The following is a 20,265-nucleotide window of genomic DNA, read 5'->3' on the forward strand; positions in this document are numbered from 1 at the left end:
ACGGATCAATAATTATCCAACAAATTTCAAGCCGAGAATGTTATAAAGTTACCTCAAACGATCAGAATTCAAATGACAAAATAGCTTCTCTAATTTTATTCAACTGCATTCTCGCTTTTCATTTGTTACATACTTTAATATCTTTTTTCATTTCAATCTAATAATATTATACAAGTCTACCTTATCGCACACATTTGTTTTCGAAGTATTTTGTTCAACATATTTATAATAATAATTCTGTGTCGGTGAGCACAAACGACTGCGTACGTAAATATGCCGGGCTTAAACATGGCTTCTTGATATTTTAATAAAGTAATCTCAAGTTGTACACTTCTCTCTAATATCATTCCTAATAAAAACATGGAATGTAGGTATATCATTTATTTATTTATTTTATTTTTTATTATTATATATATATATATATATATGTATGTATATGTATATGTATATATACATATATATGTGCATATATATGTATGTATATATATAAAATTATCTTATTATAATGTATATATATGATTATATCACAAGAAAGATTCAAATGCTCTGTACACATTTTGGGAACATCAAATGCTCTCAAGTTTTTTAATTATAATTTTTTTTTTTTTCACTAACTTAATATTTAATTTCTAATATTTAGTTACAAAGTTAGATATGTCTTAGGATCTCCTGATCACGTTGTACTTGATACGATTTCATTATATATTTCTCGTTTTCAACTCTCGCGTGTATTCTTAATATCAGTGTTACAAATACAATATTCGTAGTGTATTTATTGTATACACGTTCATACACTTCAAACGAAGACAGAGTTTTTATACGCGATCGTCTCTCACGCCTTGTCTTTAGACTTTTCGTTTATGTTTGTTTTAAATGCTTTCTACAGCAAGTTCGCAAGATTGAGCATGTCAGTTTCATTTTTTTTTTTGAATTACATTGATTTTGCGAACTATACCTTTATACAGACAATTGGCACGTTTTAAATGGCAACTAGTTTTTTTTTTTTTTTTTATCTTTCACGTTGGCACAATTCTCCTAGAGAATAATAATAATAGTAAATTAAAATTGGTATTTTCGTAATCAAAATATAAACTGCAGCTAGCATCTAAATTCACGACTGAGAAAGGTTTCAACGAGAAACAGCTTATCGCTTTTTAAAGATTTTTTTCTGCTCGTTAATATCCCGCCACCAAGGTCGTCCATTTCAATATGACTTTTCATCAAATTGATTACGTCATAGACAACCGTTCGTAACTTCTGTTACATAGCCGTAGCCTCGGATGGCTCTTTTCGTATTACGTACTTCCTCATTACAAATTTTCTTTCACTTTCGATTTCGCGAGCTCGATTCGAACTCGGAAAAGCCCAGAAAATGATCCGATATTCTTTTCGTCCTCCGTTGTAAAGATTGCTCGATACTCGACGACTACATTCTTTGAATTTCTAGATTGAAAACGAAAGATGGAACATTTTTCTTCTACCTTTCCTATAGTCGTATGAACAACTAGCGATACAGATATAGCTCGAGTTTGTGAATGCTTTCCTGCTGGACATGTTGCAGAGCATTCTATAAAGCATTCAATGGATCCATTCGGTACTTACGAGATGTCTGCAGGAGAGAAAGTGAAAAAAGGAGAGAAAAAACTGTGTTTTAGTTACGTAGTTTTTCTTTTCATTACTTGTTTGTTCTTTTGTCAGACCTGCCAACCCCCTTTTTGACCATTGATCGAGTTACCCACTCCTTGTACCCCGTTACATTACGTTGTTTACATTTATTAGACGATTGCTGTTACCGACAACAACAAAAAAAAAAAAAAACGGTGATATTCAGTATCAGCGTTTCTTTTGTTGTATTATAATATTTTCTACCGTAGAGAATCAACAAGTCTCTCTGTGTGTGTGTTTGTATTGTGAATTACTTTTCTCTCTGATAGTTTTCGCTATTTAGTTGTAGGGCCAGGAGTGTCTGATCGATGTAACCACGTTCGAGGTTGGCGGGTCTTCCGGGCGTCACTTTTTCATGTCGTTCATCAGGGATCCGTCCTTGTTGTTCTTATTACCTTCGTGATTCGGCTGCTGGCTGCTCGTCACACCGCTTCCGTTTGCCGGGTACATTTTTTCCATATGCTGAAGCGACTCCCCGAGAAAATTCTGCAGGAGTATAAAAAATTGCAACGTGAAACGGTGGCTCTTCTACAAAGTAGCCCAAATTCCATATATATAACGCTAAATCTAACTACTCTAATTCTGAACATCGTTGATGAATGCCATTTTTTTTTTCTTCCTTACCTGTACCGCGGTGAGAGCTGCGACCATCGCTGGACTTCCAAAGCCGTGCGTTATCAGCGAAAAGTGCGTCAAGTGTCGCTGTATACTCGGGTCTAGGATGTGCGATGGCCGTGTATTGCACAAAGGCGACCTGTCCTGGTTTAGAAGGTCCATCAGCTCTTTGGTGATTTGTCTGTAAAGAAAAGGAGAGAAAAAAGGCGAACGCCTCGGTTAGCCGACATCTGGCGAAACATTTGTTACACGAGTACGCTGCATGTTACCGGTACACGTTTCTCTGACTTACGCGTTATGTTAATGTTAATTTTAGGAAGAGATACATGCCGAGACCGGGGAAAGATTGCGTGATCACAGGCTCCATGCGTTATTCGAGGGGTTCGGCGTTTATTTTTTTTTTCTTTATTTCTTTGTTGTAAATTAATGCATACGCGTGGATAACAAATTGATACAGGGAAAGATGCAAACTAATATCAAACAACCGTCAGTACGGTACCCCACTATTTTTCATTCACACTTTTGGAAACATAGCAATTATTTTATTCAACCTACGGGTCTGCGGCTAATCAATATGAAGCCGCCACGTTTTACAGCTGGTTATTTTCGGTAAATCATGCGCCGATAACGAGGTATAGAGAATCTCATGCAAGCTGTCAAGACTTCGTTTAGCTGCTTCAAGTTGATTCTGATCACAAAAATGTAATAAAAAAAAAAAACTACTTTTCAGAGGCAACTACAATTGACTTGGAAATTGTATGTTTTCCGTCACTTACAAGTGCGGTCTTCAGATAATGTTTGAATTGCGAAAGTTGCGTATTGTAATATAAAAATTGGCTCATTGTCAGAATAATCGGGATTTCACCGCTTCGTTGATACACAGCAAATTTACAACCATATGTGACATTACATTTTATTTCCTAAACCGATTGCGCTAGTTTTTATATTCCTTTGTATCTCTATCACCTAGAGAGGCGACGGAGGTTCAGAAGTCAAAATCGCCAATTTCTACTCGTATCATTTATAATCGATGTCAAAAACAAACGGTATACTTTCGAAATTATCGACACCGCTGTATTTCACGGGCCTTTGTTCGTGTACTTACTTCGCGGCATGGAGCCGTTCTTTCCGCCTGTACGAGTCCTGGGGTTCGCAGTGCTGCCGGCTAAGATACTCGGCAATTTGTCTTGCGGGAAATTCAGCCTCGCAGACGTAGCCGAAGTCTCTGGCAAGGTGTATAGCCTCTCCTGAAACAAGTTAACAAAAATCCGTTCAGTCCCCACGGTACGATCCTGCACTGAGTCTATGAATTTAAATCCGTTCGCAAGATCGGCAAACTCTCAGTTTTTCCACCAGGATTCAAGACAATCGTACGATATCAGTTTTATCGGTGAAATACACCAGAGATTACCCGATAACGAGCAACTATCGAACCGTTCGCACGTTATGGATCATTTATCGGCCCCAGGGCAAAACGTTGCCCCGTTCCGGAAGGCGGTTGAAGAAAATTTGCAGTCCTTAATCACTTGGGAGGTAGCGAGGTCAGTGACCCCCTCGGTGCCACGGTATGTAGTCCAGTAAGAGCCGCGGCGTGCCGGATGACTTCATAGGCCGATGTTGGTGGTTCCTTCTCAGCCCGGTTTGTAATTACAAATCTCGACCGTTTCGGAGCCGTTCTTACAAGCCCGCTGGGCTCTATTAACCGTCAACTATCAACGCCACACCCCGTCCCCTTTCCCTTGCCCACATGCCGCACGGACGCGGTTCTCCAACCTATGATCCGTTGGTACGAAACGCGGAGGAGAGCACACGTGCCACGTGCTCTTGCGCGAATTACTGTTTTATTTTTATTTCTTGCCGATTTTCTTTGCCTACCCCGAATACCAGACTAACAATAAACCGATTAAGCCGCGAGAAATTAAACGCCGGAGGTATCGAGAACTTTTGTTTTGTACGGAACTATCTTTTGTAAGGATGTAGTCATAGTCAATTATAAATAGATTTCACAGAACTTGTAGAAATTTTTCATTCTCATTGAGTTTAACTCAACGTTCTCTTAATTAACAGATGAACAAATTTTCTGGTAGCTTTGTTAAATACAACCGAAATTCAGTTGCCTTCGAAAGCATTGCGTAGGTTGAACATGAGAAGGTTGATTTGTCGTTCGAAACCAGAAGCCAATTACGAACTGTTCGGGAATCCCTTGCTGTTGCGGTCTTCGATTATTACCTCGGTCGTCTATGAAGTACGTAACTATATAATACCTACATTTTTTACGACAGAGGAAGCTGAGAGGTGGCTCGTGACTGTAAATTTTCAACTCGTACAACTCATAAGGTGGAAGGAAGGTAAGGAATGATCGAGGGTCCCGTCGATCGGGCTAAATGTCGGTATCAGTAGAGAAAATATAACCCGAGTTTAGAGTTATCAATTATTTCCACCTCAAATACTTCTCAATTAAAGAATAGTCTTCGGAGAATTATCACAGTATTATCAGAGAAAAACAGGAGAAGCGAAAAGAGAGAATGAAAAAAATTTGGAATAAAGAGGCGAAAGAGAGTGGGGCGAATGAGTCGTGATTTATCCATTCAGCGGCGATCACACGCGGTTTTCGGTTATTAATTTAACCTCCAGTGTTTTCCAATCAGACACTCACCTCGGGGAGCAACCAGCGTGATCGGCGCCGCGTCAAGCTGGGTTCTAAGTAATGTTCAATTCGATTAGATCCGAGAAGGGGGGGGGGGGGGGGGGCCGCGGTGGTAGAAGCTTTTTAACGACTGTACTTTATTATGCGGCTTGTAGGTAGGAAGGTAGGTAGAGGCGAAGCAGCGAGTACGTAACGCATCGCGATATTAGAATCGGCGTATTAATTAAGCCGTTGTTTACAACTTTTATATTCATAGCCAAGTTTATATTATCTATCGGCAATCATCGCATCGTTCACGAATGACATGCAACTCTCGGACAGGCCGCGGTGCAATAAACGCCAGTTGTACACACTTGTAAGTACACGTCTCGTTCTACCTCCATCTCTCTCACCGTCGTTCGTTCGTTCTACGCCTCTCGTAGTCTTGTACACCCGGGGTAGAGTCATGGGCGCGTTTTTCCCCCTCGGCGTACACGTACCGCATGCAACATTGCCAGGCAAGGTAAGGCACCCATGCCACTCTCATACCTACGCGCCGTTTACACCGCAGAGATATATAAATAAGCTACGTGATGCATTTGCCTCTCCACGCAATATCTGTCTATATCTAAACGCGCATATCGCCTGGATCATATTTTTATCGTCCCAACAGCTTTGATACCACCGGTATCCGTATATGTACTAATGTCTACACGAACGATTGCGGATGCGAGGTCAAGGGTCGACGTAGCACGCAACACACGCCTCTTGCACGTTCGCCTCGTGTGCCTGCATGTGACACAGATTTCATGCGATGATAAATCTCGGAGCGAACGGTAATTGCAGTGTGCAATATTCGGCGCAAAATCCGGAAGTGTCATTACTTGCACGTACGAACGTCGGGAAAAAATTCAAAGTTCGATTAAACTTTGAAGCCGTGAAATCGAGAGTGTAAGGTACCACGTTTGCTACCGAAAGGATGATATTTGTATAAGAATTTTAGTTTGCTTGGGGAGAAAACGAAAGTCGACAAATTTGGAGAATATAAGAAAAAAAAAAAAACAACAGCTGCTCACTCTGCACCATTCTTACCGGATTAAGATACATTAGACATGCGCAAACTGTCGAACGGAATTAATTCTAGATGTTAGAATGCGTTTTGCTCGGTTTCACTTGGCTTTTTTTAGTAATTTCTATCACTATATCCTGAACAGCGCGCTTTCTTCGCCCAAAAGCATGTACGGTTCACGTTTTTTCACGCAAAATGAGGTTGATGATTTACCGAGAAGGCGTTAATCCGCGTTTATTTGTCGTGCACGAGACTGACTTATTCATTCGCTATTGAAAACAAGGAATCTACTCACTAACTCCGCCCGAGTAGATTGCCCGGCAACCCAAAACGTTTATATACCTTATACCGAGTGAGATCAGATCGTCCAGCTTAAGCGGCTGTGTTCGGAGAATGGTGCACGATCTTCGATCCTTAACCGCAAATGATCTTCCCATTACGAAGATAATGATTGTACGAAGAGATTTCGGGAATTTCTTCCGCATCCCGAAAGAACGGGGCTGTGTGAACCCCTCTGTATTCCGCCCCCCTCGTCGATCAACCCGTTCCGTTGTGGTTTCTTCAAATATGTACGCGAATGGAATAAAAAAAGAAATTTTGGACGGTACAAATAAGGGGAGAGAAATGAATGCGTAAAAAAAGGAACTCGTTGTTTTTCCCTCCTTAATAAAAGAAAAAACACCGTGTATATATGCGAGAACGGATAATTTCCTACGTAAGAATCGATCTCCCCTTGGCGAGGGAGAATGCGTGTGGGTATAAGTATATTATAAGAGAGATATAAGGCAGACTGGCGTCCCGGATCGACGCGATACGGAATCAGGGCGGCTCGAGAAAAGATGGACCCACAACTACGGGGGCAATTTAAATCCGGAACAAACTCGCGGCGTATATATTCGTATGGAAATCGATTGAAAGTCTATAGAGTCCTCCTTTAAATGTGCGCTTTTTCGTTACCACCATTGTCTCAACTCCGCGGCTACTGCACGATTTATATCGCGACGGGATAAAGACTGACGACTTGCCGGCTCAATACACTTCGTATATACAAGACTATGGCTCGCCGCGCGCCGATTTACCTTTGCAAAGTGGCAAATTTATCGTCCCTTCCACGCTCCGCGTGTTGCCGTAAATTCCGAAAAGAAAGAATCGAACGGACGCATATGCCTATACATATATGTATACGTACAGCCTCGATACACCGAGAAGAGAAGAAAGTTGAAAAAGGTGAAGAAAATTTCTGTTCTCAATTATGCGGAACTGAATCGGGAGATCCGTGATAGCGACACAAGTCGATGCTGTATGTACATAATAACGAGGATTACGTCATCGGTTAATATTGTAAGTTACTATCGTAAGCTCTCTGGATAACCGCGATCGAGAAGAAACAAATCATTGCGAACTATTATTACATGTCTTTTTTCCCTTCCTTTTCAATCTCCTCTCCTACCAATATTCCAGCGCAGTTTCGCGCCGGGCGAATCATTTGCATGTATAATATGCGGCGAGTTGTCAGTGATAATGGTATATCGACACTTGTTGCGTAAACGGGTCCTGCTGGGCTGTACGAAGAAGGCGATAGAAAAGAGTGAACGGTGTGAGTGTGGATACACGAAGAAACTGGAACGTAGCGTGTAACGATAATCTCCTTGCGACGAGCTCATATTTATTACGATGCAGATGGCGATACGCCGGATGAGATTATGAACGTTAACGCGCAAGCCACCTGTCGGGAGGATAAACCTCTCACCCGCGCTTCGGGCTAACCGCAGGTATCATCTCCAGGTTGCGGAAACGGCGCGCGAAATGTTATTAAATTAAAAACATTTTTTTACTCTCGGAATTATTTGTACTGAGATTGTGTTCGTGAAACAGCGTACTCTACGTTGTTAAAAAATCTGTTTCATAGCCTCGTGCATGGAACGTACCTCTGTTTAGAAGGATCTCGCGGTTTACGCGTCTCGTACCAGACTCTCATCTGAAGAGTGATAAATACGTAAAATATGTAAAATTATCTCGAGGATATTTTCGGCCGAAAAATGAGCACACAAAACGTAAAAAACGGTACTCGGATGAGGAGGATGAAATTTATTTCACGCAAACGCAAGCGCAAGACAATGAAAAAAGCGCCACACTTCGAAGGAGATGACGCGCCGATTGTGAGCTTCGTGCATTGCGAAAGTGTGGGAACCACTGCGTAAATTCAAGCACTTAACGATCACTCTGTGCATCTCTGTACCGACGCCCACGTCGTGTCCAATACGTCGTAGCATAATCGTCGCTAATGCCTACCTCTACTCAACTCAACTCTAACTCATGCCAAAGGATCCGAGAGCACGTGACGGCCGCCACTGTCTTATATTGTCATGAGGATGGTCGACCGGTTGACGGCATTGCGAGGCTCTGTCAAAGCCACGTTATGCCTTTCAGTGTTGTGTGATTAACCGCTTGGAAAATCAGCACAAGCCTATATTTCCCAACGTCTCTTCCCATTCCATTTAATACCCTTCGTACGGCCCTCGCGACTCCGTCTCGAGCGTTCGTGAGAAAGTGGTGTTGAGGGCACATTTCGAGCGTCAATCGCTGTCTCGAATTCGGCGAGAATTTATCGCGCAAGGAGTATCAGCCGCTGGCCGAGCGACTGTGGAATCGCCCGTGTGAGATAAAAGCCTTGGACAGTACAGTGCTCGACGGTAAAATGCTCGAAACGATCTAATTACCGTTCAAGTCGTCAGATGCTAGCCTCGATATAGTGGACGGCTTGAATGGGCCGGTAATACATGCGTCGAGACGCGATCAGATAGGCGACCAAGAGGTGGGAAGGCTTCCCGGTCCTGGTCCTGTAGTTCTCTTCCCAAGACGGAACCGGGCAAGGAAGGGAGCGCGAAGAAAGAGGAGAGCAGAGGATGAGAAAAGAGAGCGCGACTTGGTCCAGGGCACTAAGCAAGCGCAGTCCAAGACATTCCCACGAGCCTGGCAAGACCACGCCTGAGTCGTCGATCCTCCGTAAGTCGTCCTACACCGATTGCCCGGTGCCAGTTTGAATTACCGAGTGTGCACAGTGCGACGGGTCGATTGACCACGATCACGATCGAGGAGAATTTGATGAATTTTCAAATCGCGTCTCTCGCCGCACGTCACTTTCCATATTGTTCATCAACGGGACGGAGGCATCCCCACGGTTGAAACCGTCTCGGAGATTAATTCGAGCTCCATGGATCCTTGTACGATCTATTTCACGTTTTCCCGGAGTTTTTATCGCCAGATGATTATGAAAGATTGATAGCCGTTGATCTTTGGAAGAACACGCTGATGCCATGAGTTCCGGGTACCGGCTTTACAACTGCATACATCGTTCGAGTAACTTCGAGTAATATTGCATCGAGTGCAATAATTGTAGCATCGAAAGTACCGCGATCCACGGTGATAGGTGGAAACCGGTGAAAAAAAAGAAAGGAGGGGATGAAATGAAAGAGATAAGAGTATGAAGAAAGTAGCGAATCTCACCTGTGTTTTATGGAAGGCAACCGATCGTAAATTATAATCAGCGTTCGCACAAACACTCCGCCAATCCTCGCGCTGGTCGTTAAGCCATTAAACCGTTACTAACTAATAGAAGAGCCCGGAGAGTTCGCGAATTCTGCACAACGGCTAAAGGTGCACCTCGTCCATTCTTGGCGGCGCGTTATCCAGTCTTACTCATTAACACCTCTTGATCCACGAAGGATCCGCGCTTTGGTGCAAGCAGGAAATCCTGTCTTACAGTTTCATTCGCCCCGGGGCATCGAAATCACTGGGAAATAGAAAGAATCATACTCTCGCCATTTCACTGGATATACAATACATGTATATTGCTCAGAAGTCAGACGATCGTCGATGTTTGTCGTATAACCGGAATAGTCCGCAAAAGGCAGTTCCCAGATCAGCTCTTGCACTGACATGAATGATTGTTTCCAGTACGATCAAAGAGTCACTGAATATTTCACGATCGGCGAAGTTCAGGCGTTTCTTGCCACTTTCTTGAACGCGAGTTTTATGGAATAGCGTCGAACCGATGGTTTTTGAAATCAGGACAGCTATCGCGGCTTATTTCCGAATCGACTGAGTGGCTGAGAATCTAGATTCGTTTGGAATCTCTTACGAAGGTACCCGTTGAAATCGACGAACTTACCTTCAACCAGGGAAGTTAGAAGCGTAACGTTGGCCGCCTTCCTTCTGCCAGCCGGAAGATTGAGGCCGATTTTATCCAGCCTTTCCCTCAAGAGTCTGCCGCCATTTTTAGACTTTGCTCTGTAACAACGAAAAGGGAAATTGAAAATACGGTTGGAGGTTGTGGCACGATAGAGCCGCTGGGCAACGCCGCGGTCTGTCTGCTCTCTGACAAGTGATCGGACGAATTGAAAGGAAGGAAAATGCGATAATATAAGCAAGATAAACGAACGGTTGTCACTCTGATAATAATGTTATTAATCATAATAACGATAATAACGGCACGCAGGCGCTATCGCGATCCGTTGAGTGACGTCACGCCCGGTGAACGGTGGAGCAATCTGGTGCGTAACTTCGCCGCGTTTTAAAACGAATTTTCACCTCGTATCGCGGTTCGGGCCGACACAGAGACGTGGTCTTTCAGTCTTTCCAAACGCTCCATCATCCATCACTGCATCGTGCACGCGTTGGTAACGGGTCCTCCCGCGTATCTTAACAACCTATTTCTACTCCACGGCTACTCCGCTCCCTCGCCAGGTTTACGACATCTTTTATCCTCGTCGCGTTGGAAAGTCAGTAATTAATTCATTCGGCTGTCAGTACGTACACGCATGACGTACTCGTCTTTGTTCGATCAATCCTGCAGGGCTAGCCAATGAGAAAACGACCGACCACTGCCCCTCCGATAAGCCACTCGTCAATGAAACCACGCACGATCCAGACTTTCCAACGAACGATTTATAGATGAAAGTGAATGAAAATTAGGTGCAAATTTTTCCTGATTCAATACAGAATCTTAGTCTGATATAAATAACATGTAGACTTATAACGCTGATTAGCAATTGCCATTGAATGATCCAGCGAAACCTGCGTCTGATACACGCGCTTATTTTTGAAAAAACACGTATCTCTGGCATGTGACAGCATTTTTCATGCTCATTAATCAACCGGGGAAAGTAGAATAATGCTCGGAAACCAAAGGTTATATCGACGTCAGATATAATTGTTAACTGTACGAGTAATTCGATGACTGTTACGAAAGCTTCGAAGTGATGCAGCTATATTTTCAGGAAGTTGTTGAACTTTGGATGACAGGTAAAAGAAAAACAACCTACGACCGCGACGTCGGAACGAGACGCGTTTGGTGTAAAAGTCAATGAATTCATGCTGAGCAACGACCATTAGCAGCCGGATACAAGCGAGGAGTCGAAAAGAAGGATATTCAAAATTTGAAAGGCCACATCTCATCGTCTTCGGTACGTATATGCTACGAGTAAACAAACAATTCGAAAGTGCAAATCTCGCAAAGCGTCTAAGCGTTTGTACAGCCAGGCGTTCCAAGATACATCTCGATTTGATCGAAGAGAGGAAAGGATAGAACAAGGTTGAAGGGTGCTCGAACGTGACAAGGAGCGTTCTTCACTCATTACGACGTCTTGTCTTGCAAACGATTCTCCGTCTTGGTCCAAGTCGCGTAATTTTCTATCTCCCGTTATCCACTCCTCCTCCTCCTCCTCCTCCTCCTCCTCCTCCTCCTCCTCCTCCTCCTCCTCCTCCTCCTCTGCTCGCTTCAGACGAGTACCACGAACTCTCTGATTACGAGAGCCCTTCGCTACTAGCATTGTTAGTTGTTAACAGGTCCTCTAAATCTTCACAGCATTGCGGCGATCCATTCGTCTCTGTCATCTTCCCCGTCCGCTGTGAAACCCACGACTTTGAAAAATAATCAAACAAAATATATAGGTAAAGGAAAAACCCGTGAAACTCGGCAATCGTTCCCCTCCCTTCCACCCTCGACATTCGTCATTAATGAACAGTGAGTATGATCTCAGAGGCTGAACGCCTTCCACGCACGCAGGTGAGAAATTAACATTTTTATCGGCATGACGAGCCATTGCTGGATCACGTGTGAGAAAATATCCAACGCTGGCATCATAATCGTTACGAGTATATAAACTACCCACTCTAATGCCCAGAAGACACAAGTTCTGGTGGCAGCAGTGAGCAGCACTTGTAATTATCAGTCAGATTGTTATCCGATAAGATGAATTACGAGCCGTAGAAGTTATTTGCGGTACATGGCCAACCATGGCTGCAATGACCGATTGCCAACTGGTTTCATTGACACGTGAACCCGCGGGTAACAACTCGACGCAATAAGTGCCACGGCCGTGCACCGATATTCGGTGTTAGTATTTCTCCGCCTTTGCAGTTATCGATATACATAAGTTTCGAACCCCGGTGGCGTTGCGGCAGGCTGCCCCGACAAGGATGATTTATTCTTTCTTAGCCGCGGAATGATAAAGCCTTGCGCAATGAACGGACGGCCGACCGGGGGCCGCATCTCGCTGCAAGCTAGAAAGATGAATCTCTGATAGAGAGAATAGCGTTCTCAAAGAAAGTCATAATTCACGGTGGAGATGCGCCGAGGAAAATGCGATGGAGGAGAAACCCGGGTACGAGGTATCGGCGCGATGCGAATACGACCATCGACGACGAAACACTTTTTGCGTATTGCGTTGAAGAGTCTTCGTAAATAATTACATACTCGTACTTCGGTGTATCGACGGGATAAATGAAGACGCGGCGCCTTGCCTTTTCACACACGCGCGATTCAAGGTACCTTTTTTTATGTAACTATTTATCGATTCTGTCATCACCCTAGATGGTTACGTTGTTATACCGACTACGCGGGAACAAAGTTTATAATAATTTGTGTAACAATTTTCAGGTAAATTGACTACTGTAGTGAGTCAAAACGGGCATTTTGTCCCGATTACAACATGATCCAGGCTCAAGACTTTGATAAACCGAATGATTGTATAAGTTGTATCACATTTTCTCGTTAATCGCAATTTTAACTAATTTGGACGAATCAAGAATGAAACCTCAAAAAACAGGCAAGAACGTGGATGAATTTTCTTAATATATGTTAATATTATTTGCTTGATAAATATCTGTTTTGTCACTGTCATTGATATATTGCAAACTATTTGTTGATAACAGGTGTAAAAAAATCACATACAAGTAAAGTGTGAAAAAATGAACTTCAGTTTCCTCTAAGGGTAAGCCTTTCCTTTCCTTGCGATTCTTGGAGTTGAAAAACTTTTTGTGCTAGAATTAATTCGCAGGACCATTTTCCCGCTAACTCAACCATCAGGAACGCAAAATAGATAACATCAACATCGTAAAAGTAAGAGCTGAGAAAACACGGAGAAACCTTTCGTTTTTTGGTTGTAATATCTTTTAAATCGCTGTTTGCAACTAGTTCAGACTTGGGGCGATCTTTTCTTCCATCTTATTCATTCTTGTATTCTTCATTCTCCACCCAGGAAACGCATCGTCCAATCTTGATTTCTCAATTCTCAGTTATGACACGTTTACCGACCCGATACAAAGGATTCTACGTCCGAGTTAAAAGTCGTGTTGTTTTGACCAATATCCCATTGAATAATATTAAATTCTCAAGATCAGTAAAGGTCTTGGTGTCACGTTAAGTACCTACCTACCGTAAAACATTCCGAAATGAATAATAGCAATAGCAAAAAAAAATAAATAAATGAATGATAAAAAATCTGACATGGCTTCCACTCGTGGCTGTTAATTAGGCAGCATGAGCTAGCAGAGCTCCGTTTTGTAGGTTTTACTTTCTATTTATAAACTCATTCGTAAATGTTTTCAACAGGATATACTAATGGCTGCTGTCCGGTTATTTCGACTCGGAGTTGATTCGTTAATTCGACAATCGTTCAGTTAGAAGATTTGATTTTCAACCGATGAACCAACCAAAGTCATTGCTGCATTTAAACATACCTGACCCACAAAGCAGCTGACAAAGCTAATTTTCATTTTGACAATCGTTTTGATCCTAACGCTATAACAATATCCTATAACAATTCGCTACTCCGAAAGCTCTTTATACAAGTGTGTTGCAAATATTATTCGTTTCACACGACTTGAACAGAAAATTCTCAAATAAACCCACTTTGAATAAAGTAAAAATGAAACTACCGCTGCAAATTGTTTTTAAACTGTTTACGAGTCGCAAAGACCGACAATTTCCACTGATTTTACGGCTCGTTAGCAAACCGATTGCACATTATTACTAGTCTTTGGGTTTTTAGGCTTAAACAATAATTATTTCAAGTCATTCTGAAGATGTGCAGTCGGAACTAGGGGATTTCGTAATAAATTTCTGCCTCATCTCGCGAGTGCGACATAAAATCTAGAAACAAGCAACAGCCGGGAGAAGAGCAGCTGCTTGAAACGACGGTACAAAACGCATGAATGGGATTTACTCTCGAGAGCCACCCGTGAGAATGATGGTCGTGAATGGGAATACCGTGGACGGGAACGCAACGACCGAACGTAGTAAAACCATTTCAAGTCGGTGTTTTCTTACTCATTGTCAGCCTAGCGGGAGTTTTGCCGCTTTTTTCAAACGTCAAAAATCTCTCCCACAGTTTCATCCTTTTTGTCGCGTTGAGTGCCAATGGTCAAATGACTCGAAGCAAAATCCCTGAGGCAATATCGCTAGTTCTTATAATATACATGTATTGGTTGTGTGACGAACCGACGATACGACAGTAAAAATTATGAAACATAGGTGAGAAATACAGTCATCGAAAATTACGCTCGCGGGGAAGTAAAGAGATGTTGGAGCGACACTAACTTACCTCCTCAGAACGCCGCCCAAAAGACTAGCGTTGAGGCACTCCGGGGGTGACAACCGTCTTTGGACTTCTGCCACCGTCACTTTGTACTTGCTGGTGCTACTCAATAGAGAAAGTCGGCCGGGTACCGAGCAGAAGACGTCTGCAGGCTGAGCGTTCCCAGAAAGCATCCCTTTTTCGCCTCTCTCCGACGTCTTCATGCCTGGAATAAACGAGAAGAAAAACGGAGTTAATATCTTACTTTGCTTTAATGGGGCTCAATTTTTCGTGTTCTTTTTCTTTTTTTTTTTGTCCCTTTTTCTGTCTTTCGAGAAATTCAGCTGGAATCGATTCCTCTTTGAGTCTGTTCACAGTTCATAGCTTACTCGCGATCAATATTATTTTATTCTCAAAGCATGCGTAAACTTGTTTCACCTCCTGTAATTAAATTCGCCAAGTTTTTTTTTTCACCATTTTTTACATCGGCAGAATTCGAATTATAGAGAATTTGTACAGAGCAAAAGAAGTAATCGAACAAAACGTAACATCTGGTTGGTTATTGATCGAAACAAGGCACATTCGAAAATTGGACTACTATGTTTCTGGCCTATAATCACCGCTAATAAGAGACTCCCAAACATTTAACGGTATTTAACATTATACAAAATCGAATTCATATTCGGCACACATCTCGTTTCAGTTCGGCCCATTAATATATGGCCGTGATAATCAGTCAGATCGAACGACCGGTTTCGCCACAAAATTTCAGTGTTACACTATAAGCCGCAGATGTAAAGTAAAATTTTAGTGTATCGGCAATTCTGTGACGAAACAAACCCCATTCGTCAAATTTCATTTTGCGTTACGTACGTGTTACATACACGCCAATTATATGAATTTCTATGCAGGGTTAGTTGGCATGATTAACAGAATTGAAAACTGTCAACTAATTCCGATGTTTCGTTGAAATAGAATCTCAAAAATTAGATGACTCGTGATCCGGCCACCGAAGGGTTTAATCAACAGGCAAATTTCTCTTTCTTACTTCTACCTTGGCCAGGCTGCGAAGCACGGCTAACTTAACACACCTGAGATATGAGTATGGGGGAAGAAATAAAACGATCGATCGACACACCGTGCGACCTGATTACTGCAATTACATTGGACAATTAGCGATCTTCTGTGCTCGATGGTTGTTAATAGCTCATCGTTAAGTGCCTGCGCGCGATTAGCCGCGTCCAGGATACATTATAAGTGAACACAGGAGATTCGAATGAGTTTTATTTTACTCTGCAGCGACTGCCGTATAAGCTACGGCCAGCTCCGCTACACAGCAGCATTTTAATTCTCTAAAATTAAATGATTAGTTTCCGTTGCGTCATTTTTATTCAGGGTTATTAATACCGAACGAGAGGTTGTAAAACGGATAGAACGATAGACTTGTAGCAAGGATAAGTTCGAGAGGATATCGCGATCGCTTAGACGAAATAAATAACATATGCCTACATCTTACGTTCCGTAGATGAAATTACAACCTATGCAGGTATTATATATTCAGTTTGATGAAACGTTGTTAATTTATGGAGCAAATAAATAGGCGTCATGTTTACGCCCGGGTTTTCACTAGCAACGTTGATTAGAAATTATTATCACTTACGTACAGGAGAGAATGGAACAAATTAAAAGAGAAAAAAAAAAAATTAAAAGAAAAGGAAAAAAACAGTTTTTAATTTATTTTTCATCGTCTGCAGCCGTTCCAAGGATTTTGCTCGATGTGGATAGCACGAGAAAAAAAGTAACCACGATCGCTTCCTGTGGTTAATCATATTTCGAAGGAGGCAACTGCGCTTTAAATGCGACTTCGTTCGCTTAATTGATCGACGAGTGTTACTCGCGACGTGAATTCTCTCACTAGGTAACTCTCACTCGTCTTATATCATATTTTTTTCTCATATCCCTCGAAAAAAGCTTGAAACTATCCTTTCACGCACGCATGTAACGAAGCAATGATATATAACGTCTGGTAAAGTAGATAAAGAAGAAGAGAGCGAGAAGGGTGACGGTAGGTGAGAGAAAATAAATGTTAATAACTCACCGTGTATAGATGGATTCATGTATACACGTTGTTTTACAACCTTATTAATTGCAGATGATTACTTTATTTTGCAGTTCGCAATTTTATCCAGAAGAGTATATAACATATTCTCAAGCTACTTAATTCGGACACTATTTAATTTCTCCGCTTTTTTTTCTTTAAAATTGAATTATTACTTTCTTTACCACGTGGTCACACTTGTCATTGCTGTTTTGCAAAACTAACTTTGGTCTGAAAATGTACATAATAGTCCAGGCAGAAAAAAGAATGAATATAATTAATTGGTTAAAAAATAAGAGTATTAATTCGATGAAAGTAATTGTACAGATTGATAAAAAATACCTGGCTTCGCGTGTTTCTTGACATTTGACACGTTGTTTACTACGAAATCGCGAACGGCCATTTATACAATGTATGCACATACTTATATAGTTGTTAGATTTATTCGCGATTTAATCGTCATCTCCTTTCAATAGGGCACCCAACTTGTATCATATAATCGCGGTAACTCCTACAGCTGGTATTAAAAGAGCAGCGGGTCATGATCGATAGATCATCCTCCCTTTTCATCATCCATCAATAAACGGTATAGGTAGAAAAGCGTGCCCTCCTCACCGCGCGATGGGATTTACACGTTAAATTGCTCCACGTATACATACTTATAGTTATAGGTATATAAATTCTGAAATAACCCTGCCCTTAAGATTCTCCCGTAAAGGAGTAATCATTTTACAGAAACGTTTACTGCCATTTATATGTTATAACTCCTGTAGTACAGCTTACGGACAATTAGCCATTACCGTTGGCAAATTGTTTAGGTTAATTAGGCGTGCCAAGGTTTCCTGATTCTTATATGCCGCAGTTTCTTCGTCTCACTCTCCACGCGCTATATAATGCATGTATGAAACGATGGTTCGCAGTATAAACAAACAGGTACGTACCAATTGCAATCGCGATCACGGCACGCTGCGGAACAGAACGCACCAATTACGCTCCTAGAAATGTGCATGAAAATAAGCATAAAATAATGAATAACAATTCACATTTTCATCCTACTGTTGAATGTTTCATTGACAGACGATCCGTTCGCATTTAGTTACTTTTATATTCTTTTTACGTGGCAAATCGTTTCGAACCCGTTCCCTCTACCAGTTAATGACCACATAATAAAACTGATCATTGTCCGATCTATGACCCACAGACAGAGAATCGATAATAGATAATTTTTCAGAGAATCGCACAGTGTACGAACCCGTAACAACAGGCCACGGTTCGCATGCACACGCAACTTAAGATGTTTGATGGCTTTATGGGGATCTTTGATGCTAAGTCGTACGAACGCGTGTTGGAAACTTCGGTAGCTGAAAGGATAGAGTAATTATGCTTCGTAATTAAGTAGAAACTCTTGGCAATATCTGTGTAGCTACTTGTCCGAATTGCGGAACTTATTGATCTTCCTTGGCATACGCGCACTTCCAGACTTCCCGCAACTTCCATACGCGGTGGATAAAATGACGCCAGGCAATTTGGATTGTGTAGAAACTTACTTGATAAGTTGAAATTACGAGTTTAGATCACGTTAATTGAGAGTACAATCGCTCTTATGCGTTATCAAAAGATTTTGCAAATATCAGTTTTGTATGCAGAAAAAAGTCAGCGCGGTCTGATTTGCGGAGAAAGAAGGAGCTAATAAAACCAGCAACAGCTGTCCGGGATCCTACATTAACTTGGAAATTTACTATACTGCAGCGGCCATATGATCTTAAGAATCGTATTTTTTATCGGTCATCGTAATTATCGCTATTTACGGTACAAGCGTTTTCGACCATCCAATAAAACGATCGTACGTAACGATTTTGTCAAAATAAATTCATCTTACGGAGCTGCCTAAGAAGTTGTAATTACGCTCATTTCCTATGCAGTTATACGAATTGACTATAAAAATGTTACAGCTTCCTAACTCTGTATAGCTGAAGTAAGCTTAAACCATTTTACTGCCTATGATCCATGTTATAACGATTTTCCATCACGGCTCAGATTAAGTTTCTGTATTTAAGAATTGGAACCTTAACTTTAATCGTCTTTTTCGCCTACGCGGTGATCTTTATTACTCCTCCGTTGAACTCTCAGCTTCTCACGATTTAGCGACGACACGTGCCGTTCGTCAGTCAATAAACTATAATAAACGCGTCCATTTTTTCACGTCTCCCATTTTTTTCTTTCTACTTCTTCTCACACTCGAAGCTGACTAGGCCATGATTTACCATGGGCAAGCAAATAGGCCACACCGTTTATCCAATTATACACCAAATAGATCGAGGCCCGCGAGCGTGTAACCATAAATCATTTTCTATTCCTCCCTCACATGGGGCCGAAACAGTCGGGTAACGGTGTAACCTGAACGATTCACATGTAAACAAGACGTGATGATTGACGTCGGACACAGTTCTGAGCCATCATCACTCCCATTGAATTTCTGATTGATCTAATCTTGCGGAGAAATTTCGGATTAGTCTGAATTATTACACCGTATTCATCCAAGATATACTTAAATTATTATACACGCTTCGATTCCATTGATTTTTTTTCTTTTTGCTCGACTTTCTAACCAAACATGTGATTTAGTGATCGAAAAGTAACTCCTCCCAGGGTTCGATCGATTCACTCATTCGCGCAGGAATTAAGTACGGCGAAAGTGTTACTATCAAACGTGTATAGTCGAACTGGAAGGAATTTTCGCTCCGTTTCCACGCCGATGAAGATATGCTACTCAATACACATTGAAATGCGATTCCGTTGTGAACTTGACCTCTTCTTTCATTCAACACTGGACATCTTTTTGGATAGTACTAGAATCATCGTCGAATGTACGCTGCAGTCGTGAGTTCTCGCCGTTGCTTGCAATACTTTTCAACACTCCTGAAAACACTCAGCGTCGTTTATTCATCGTCTGCACTGCATGCTCAAAACTGCAGTATACCGACTTCGTGAAGAGGCCTGTACTACTTCACATGCAATCGTAGGTAGGTACACGAGTTCCGCAGGACTTTCTGGACAGACATCTCAAACAGACTCACAACGTCTTCGCAGAAGCCTCCAAGGCTCTTGAGAAACTGTCCTCACTCGGATCGACTCAGTTTGCTTAGTTGAAGTGGCTTTGCGTGTTACGAGTCCTCAATATTCCGAGATCGTACCTGCAGCAATGATTTGGTATCTGTAGAATTCGTTGACCATCACTGATCAATTTACCGGGCAATTTACCTTCTGCCGAAAAAGTCGCGTGATTCGATAGAGTACAAACGATGAATTAATTTGGCCATCCGTGTTTAAACGA

General features: G+C 41.9%; 1 protein-coding gene and 1 long non-coding RNA gene across 7 annotated transcripts in view; one reads left to right on the forward strand and one right to left on the reverse strand.

Moving 5' to 3' along the window:
• Positions 1 to 967: 967 nt before the first annotated feature.
• Positions 968 to 20,265, reverse strand: part of LOC124301224 (transcription factor AP-2-epsilon) — a 205,393-nt gene continuing 186,095 nt past the window's right edge. For all 6 annotated transcript variants that reach the window (XM_046756018.1, XM_046756016.1, XM_046756015.1 and 3 more), the window contains 5 exons: positions 14,861 to 15,059; positions 10,147 to 10,265; positions 3,386 to 3,527; positions 2,290 to 2,461; positions 968 to 2,151 (listed from right to left, as the gene is read on the reverse strand). In XM_046756018.1, coding sequence (XP_046611974.1) covers positions 2,011 to 2,151; positions 2,290 to 2,461; positions 3,386 to 3,527; positions 10,147 to 10,265; positions 14,861 to 15,059 — 773 coding nt within the window. In that variant the 3' untranslated portion in view covers positions 968 to 2,010. The remainder of the gene's footprint in view (positions 2,152 to 2,289; positions 2,462 to 3,385; positions 3,528 to 10,146; positions 10,266 to 14,860; positions 15,060 to 20,265) is intronic.
• Positions 12,171 to 13,162, forward strand: LOC124301231 (uncharacterized). Its single transcript, XR_006907429.1, has 2 exons — positions 12,171 to 12,803; positions 12,916 to 13,162. It is a non-coding gene; the product is annotated as an uncharacterized LOC124301231 (long non-coding RNA).

Source organism: Neodiprion virginianus, chromosome 3 (assembly GCF_021901495.1).
Source record: "Neodiprion virginianus isolate iyNeoVirg1 chromosome 3, iyNeoVirg1.1, whole genome shotgun sequence".
In the NCBI taxonomy this organism is placed as follows: domain Eukaryota; kingdom Metazoa; phylum Arthropoda; class Insecta; order Hymenoptera; family Diprionidae; genus Neodiprion; species Neodiprion virginianus.